This window comes from Platalea leucorodia, assembly GCF_965183815.1.
Source record: "Platalea leucorodia genome assembly, chromosome: Z".
NCBI lineage: Eukaryota > Metazoa > Chordata > Aves > Pelecaniformes > Threskiornithidae > Platalea > Platalea leucorodia.
The window spans coordinates 11,299,080-11,305,079 of record NC_138858.1 but is presented as its reverse complement, the minus strand read 5'-3'; the positions used below and the strand labels follow the sequence as shown (position 1 = coordinate 11,305,079).

Genomic DNA, 6,000 nt, shown 5'->3' with positions numbered 1-6,000 from the left:
GGATGTCCCGAAGGGCAGTTTTTGGGTCCCCGCACCCCCTGGGGACATGATGCTATGGGCTCAAGCCCTGGGGCAGGCTCCAGGGTGTCTGTGTCCCCCTCACTGCCATTCCCAGGGCCTCCCCATCATAGCCAGCACCACGCGTGGGAGTGGGCCGCTGAACCCACCCACTCCAGCCAGAAGGGAAATAACACCCAGAGCTGCCAGTCATCATGAAATGATCATTTAATGAAGACAGTCTCTCCTGGTGCATGTGTGTGTGCGTGTGTGCGTTGTCTCTGTGTAGGCTTTATTTTTATCCCCTCTATTACTTTTTTTTTTTTTGATTCTTTTTTTTTTTTATATATATACATCTATAAAAAATTCAAATACAGCATGTCAACAGTGGGAATACTAGGACGTACGGTATTAAATACTGCGCTTGGGTCCAGGCAGGGGCAGGAGGAGGTGTCTTTACAAAACAGGGCTTGGGGCAGGATGGGGAGGAGAGCAGAGCAGGCACGGGGACAGCCAGGGACAGCGGGGGACAGCGGGGGACAGGTCTGCAGGGCTCCAGCTCTAAAGGCAACAGCAGAGCTATTCTGCTTTTGTTGGAGAATGAGACAAACGTCAATGGGGGTGATTCCCTGTATCCAACATGGTTAAAAGTTTGGGGGTGATGTGGGGATGGGGTTGGGAGTGGCGAAGGCTCCCGCGGGGTGCTGCGGGGGGGGAGCCAGAGGGGCAGCTCTCCCAGGTGCTCTGCAAGGGGCAGGGGGGTTTTATCGGTGTTTCATTTCCTTTTTTTTTATCATTAAAACCCTACCAGCTCCCTGCTCCCCACCACACTTGTGAAAGCCACCAGTTCTTCCCTCCATCATCCCCTCGGAGGGGACCAAGACCCCCCACCCATGCACCCCTCCAGCTTCGCCACACAGTCAAGAGCTTGGGGGAGCGAGTCCGGTCCTTGGTGGACCCCCATTTGCTGTAGGGGGGTACACAGCTGGGAGCATCATTCCCCTCACCACCACCCCCATTTTCATATCCCCTTTTCTCGGTGCACCGTCACGCTCCCTGTCACCCGGCTGGGCAGTGGGGCGGCGGGCACGTCTTTGGCGTGGGGGGGTTAGCTGTATGAGCGGGGTCCTCGGCTCCGGCGTGGTGCCCGGGCTCGCTTCGCCTTGCTGGGGAAACGGGGATGGGGATGGGGGTGACAAGTGCGTCTCCTCGCTCCGGGCTGGGAGAGGATTTCGCGGCTCCCCAGGGGACAGCAGCGGCTCTGTCCTCCTCCGAAGCGATGGCGAGAAGCGTGATACGTCCTCAACGTGTGCAAAATCGAAGAGATAAGAGACTCAACCCGGGACGGGGGTGGCGGGGCGGGGGGCGGTGGCGGCGGTGGGCGGTGGGAGGTCGTCTGCACTGGGCTGCGACGGACGGACAGACGGGCATCTGCAAGCAGGGAGGAGAAGGGTCACTGGTCCTGCTCAGGGCTCGGCTGTGGCTGGCCACCGAAGGGACACACCGAGCAGAATTTGGTCTTTCTCCACGGGGAAATTCACCCCTTCCCAGAACCTGGGTGCCCAAACACATCACCTCCACCTCCTCCTCCCAGGACCAGACCCTGCCCACCCACCCCTGACTGTGTGCCACCGCCTCTCCCATTTCCACCGCTAAGATCACACATGGAGGTGACAGCGCCGGAGGGGAGCAAAGGACCCAGCACCCAGGGGCGCTGCCTTCCGATGGCTCCTTCTTGGGCACCAAAGGACAGGTGGCACATCCTTTATCCCCCAAAGTGACACACGTGGCTGCCATCAGGGTCGATCCCCCAGTCTTCAGGCAGCATGGGCGCAGGGGAAGGGCACAGGGGGACCCAGTGAGAGAACAGCGCTGGCGCGGGGAGGGATGGGGCATTTTGGGGCTCTCCAGGCTGCCAGCTCCATTCTAAGACAGGCCAAGAACATTTTTGAGATGCATCTTTGAATTATCTGATGTTGGACAATTTTGCTTCCGTCCCTATGCAAAGGCCTTAGATGTCCACGTGGTTTCTTTGCCTCTTAAAACATCAGCAGCGGGGAGCGGGAAGGGCTGCTGAGAATGAAGCGTTGAAGACCGACCCCTTTGCAGGCTTTGCAGAAAATACTTGAAAAGCCATTTTTTGAGATCTTCACCAGAACACCCAATTTGGAAAAGCAGACAGATTTGGTGAATTTACAAAAATCCACAAGAAAAACCCAGATGGCTCCTTCTCAATGCCCTTCACCCAGAGCCTGGTTGGAGCATCCCCTTCCCAACCACGCTGGAGCCCCTGGGGTGCCCAAGCCCCTGCACCCTCTCAGCACCCACACCCTGTCTCTCACGTCCTCCTGTTTAGGGGATACTCACTAAATAAACAGGACACCATAGGCAGCCAAGACCAGTCCAGCTGTCCAACACACTGCCACGGCCCCGCTGCCCACCACGGCCCCCTTGTCGCAGATCTTGGTGGTGGGGGGCGGCATGAAAGAGGAGGTGCTAGCGCTCGTTGTCTCTGCAGGGAGGGAGAGAGTGGATGGCAAGGGGAGCCAGGATGCCCTGGGATGCATCCCGCAGGGGTAGCCCTGCTCCCCTGCCGGCAGGGACACGGCACTGTCCTGTCCCCAGATTGCCCCTCTCACTGCCATGCCGTGCTAGGGCTGAGCTACGGGGCTGGGATGATGAGCCAGAGGATGGTGCGGTCCATGAAACTTTCCCTGTTCTAACACTGACCTACTTCTCCAAGATGCTTCCACCACCTGGCAGATCTGGGCATCTCTCCTGGCCCCATCCTGCCCAGCCAGGCTGCTCTGTGCATCAGCTCTGCGGGAATTCTGGCTAAGAGGTCATGACGACACGGCCACAAGTGCTCAGCAGAGAGCATCCCCCACCCAGGGAATGCCCTAGACATGGCTGTGGCTGCTGGGCTGGCTTGCATGGCTTGTCCTCCTCTGTATGGGACCAGCTGGGGTGTCTGTCCCCGCGGAGGGCTGCAGGATTGCAGGGAGGGCATGGATGGGCAGACAGGCTGAGGCAGCTTCAGTCACATCCAGAGGGTCCCAGGGTGCCCCGGGCAGACAGTCTTGGGGGGATGCTGGGGGCCACAGGGCATCTGTCTCTGCGTCTTTCAGACCCCACCAAGGTGCCATGGCAAGGCTCAGTCCCAGAGCCATGGTGTCACACATCAGCCCTGCAGCCAGCTGCATGCACAGGGACATGTGTGCGAGGGACACACATGTGAGGGACACGCGTGTGCCTGCACAGGGAGCAGGCAAGTGCCATTTGAAGTGGTATTTGCATTTAGCACGATGCAGGCGGGTATAGAAGCAAACCCCAAACTCCGACACCAGCATAGTGTGCCTGTACTCCTTGCGGGGATTTATCCCCCTAGGGATGAGGAGCTGCAAATCCCTGGTGATGCCTGCATCCCCAGGTGCTCTGCTGGGTGCTGTTTCTGCAAGGCAGGGAGTCTCTGTGTAGGACGGACCTCCACCTGCTGGCAGCGGGGCTTGCACCCGCCACATCCCCACACAGGGAGCATCGCCAGGGCCTGCAGAGGTTTGTGCATGGCTCTGGCAGCGCACGGCTTGCACGCATGTGCCACGATCTACACGCTCAGCTCGGAGGGTGGGGGGGCTGAGCACCCCCCCTCCCCACATGCACGTCAGGCCAGCTCACATGCATGACCCTGATGTATAAGCCTGGCTGTTGCCTGCCTGCCTGCCGGCAAACCAGTGCTTCCCCCCGCCCCTCCGCCGGTGCCAGCCGGAGGAACCAGCGCAGGGTCCGCTCCAGCCCTTCTGGGAAACGGAGGGCCGACAACACCCATTTGGACACAGTCCCAGCTCTTTCCTAGAAACAGAGGCTTGTTAACTTTGTGGCTTTTATTCCGAATTGGCATCGCTCTGAGCCGTTGTGCGGGGTCGGAGGTATGGAGGGAGTAGGACTGGAGAGGGAGGGCTGGAGGGGGAGGCGGCACTCCAGGTAAGAATAATATTAAATTAATAATGATAATAATAATGATAATAATGCTAACAATTATAGTAGTAATAATAATAATAATAATAAACAACACCCAGCTTTGTTGTCACACCCAAGCATCGTGGTAAGGAGGATGCCAGAGCCAGGTGAGCTGAGTCAGCATCCCTCAGGCCATGGTTGCATCTGCTGCCAGGGCCATGGGTGGGGGGCAAAGTGTAGGGTGAAGGGCTGCAGCCCCCTGGCTGCTGGGGATATCTCCTTGGCTGGGGACCAAACTTGCAAGAGCTGGATGGGGGGCACCCTCAGCCATGACTCCTGGGTTGCTCCCCGCTGTGGGCACGGCCTGTTTGTACTGGGGAGGGGGCTCTCACCTGTCACCTGGGCCTCCGTGGTGAGATGCTTGGGCTCCTCTGTCCAGGGGGTGGCATGGACGGCCACGCTCCAGTCGCTCCACGTGCCGATGTCGTTGTCTTTGGCCGCCACCTGGATGATGTACTCCTTGCCAGCGTAGGCATCCGTGATGGTGTGTGATGTCCCATCTGACAGCTCGACCTGTGGGCAGCAGCGGGGAGGGGAGGGTGGTCAGAGGAAGTGCTATGGGGTTTTGAGCAGAAGCAAGAGCCCAGGACAGGGATGCAGGGCAAGAATGCTCCAGCTGCAGCTAAGCCAAAGGTGTGGTGAGACCTCGTCCTGCTTCCAAACCTGCGGTGCCGGAGCAGAGCACCTTCCTCTAGAGGTCCCCAGAAACTAGCAGATGTGCGGGCAGGCTCCGCTCGGACATGTTAGGGTGGCTGGGACATCCAGGGCAGCGGCTGGCATGCGTGCACACTTTCTGGGCATCAGTGCCAGTGCTGGGATGAGGCTTCCCCCACCAGCACGTCTCTGGCCACTGCTGGCATCCCACCAGCTTGGCTTGCAGCCCTCTGGCTGTATGGACAAGGATCAAGCCGTGCCCAACTGTCTTTCCTAGGAAAATTCCCTTTGTCCTGTTGTCACCACTGCCTGGGCCACGGGAGGTCCTGCCATCCTCCTGGGTATGTGACTGCTGGTGCAATGGTTTAACCCCAGACTGTGTCCACACTTTCTGGGGATCTCTGATCTACCTGGAGCTTGGCTCAAGGACAGGTAGATGCAGGTTCCCGGTAGAAATGCACCCCCATCACAGGTCACCAGTGAGCAAACACACATGGGTGCCAGAGGAGGAGGGCTCAGCACCCAAGTGACCTTCTGGGGATGGAGCCAGGCTTGGCCTCTGGGTCCTGCAGGCATGGAGGGGACCAGGGCAGGAGCATCCCGCAGAAGCTGCACAGGAGATCGCCCTCCACCCAGTTTCTGAGGCTAAGGACTAACACGCTGCCAGCTTCATTTCCCCCCTGCACTGCCTGTGCATGGCACAGGGGAGACACGGGGCTCCCCTCATCCTTCCCCCGTGCCCTGGCCAACACAAACCACTGGGGATCCCGCTGCCCTGGGGAGCACCAACAGCTGAGTTTTATTAAGAACTTGGTTCAATGACAGGAGCAAGATGAAGCCGAAAACTTCTGCCTGGTCTTTGATGACATCCTGAAGCCCAAAGAGAGAAAAGCTGCACCACCGGGGTGCCCAGGGGTACCTGGGCCAATGCACCTGCGGGACGAGGCTGCCCTGGCACTGTGGCTTTACACACACAGGGATGGTGTGCATACCAGGGACATGCGTGATGGCCTGGCCAGTGGCCAGCGTGGTTAATCTCATCACCCTGCTGCTTGCAGGGGTACCTGAAAAGCAGGAACCCACCCTGAGAAGGAACCAGCCTTTTTCCAGTCCCCCCAGTACAGCACATGCAACACCCCAGCACAGATGTAATCCCTTTGGCACCCAAACTGCAGACCCTCCTGGCTTTTACAGCCGCTCTGGGGGATCCCTACGAGGGAGTGGGGCACTTTTGCTTTCTTGCTCTAGGTGAGAGCCTTTACTTCCCTATTCCTTCTCCTAGGGCCGCATCCAGCCTGCTGCCTGGCACGGCAGGGCCCTTGGGCTCTGCAT

The 6,000-nt window shown here is 58.8% G+C and overlaps 1 protein-coding gene across 1 annotated transcript in view; it reads right to left on the bottom strand.

Annotated features, from left to right (window-relative positions):
• Positions 1-2,363: 2,363 nt before the first annotated feature.
• CNTFR (ciliary neurotrophic factor receptor) overlaps positions 2,364-6,000 on the bottom strand; it is a gene marked incomplete at both ends in the record, with an annotated part of 206,615 nt that continues 202,978 nt past the window's right edge. The window contains 2 exons of the mRNA XM_082335574.1: positions 2,364-2,509; positions 4,347-4,527. Of these exons, the coding sequence (XP_082191700.1) occupies positions 2,364-2,509; positions 4,347-4,527 (327 nt within the window). The remainder of the gene's footprint in view (positions 2,510-4,346; positions 4,528-6,000) is intronic.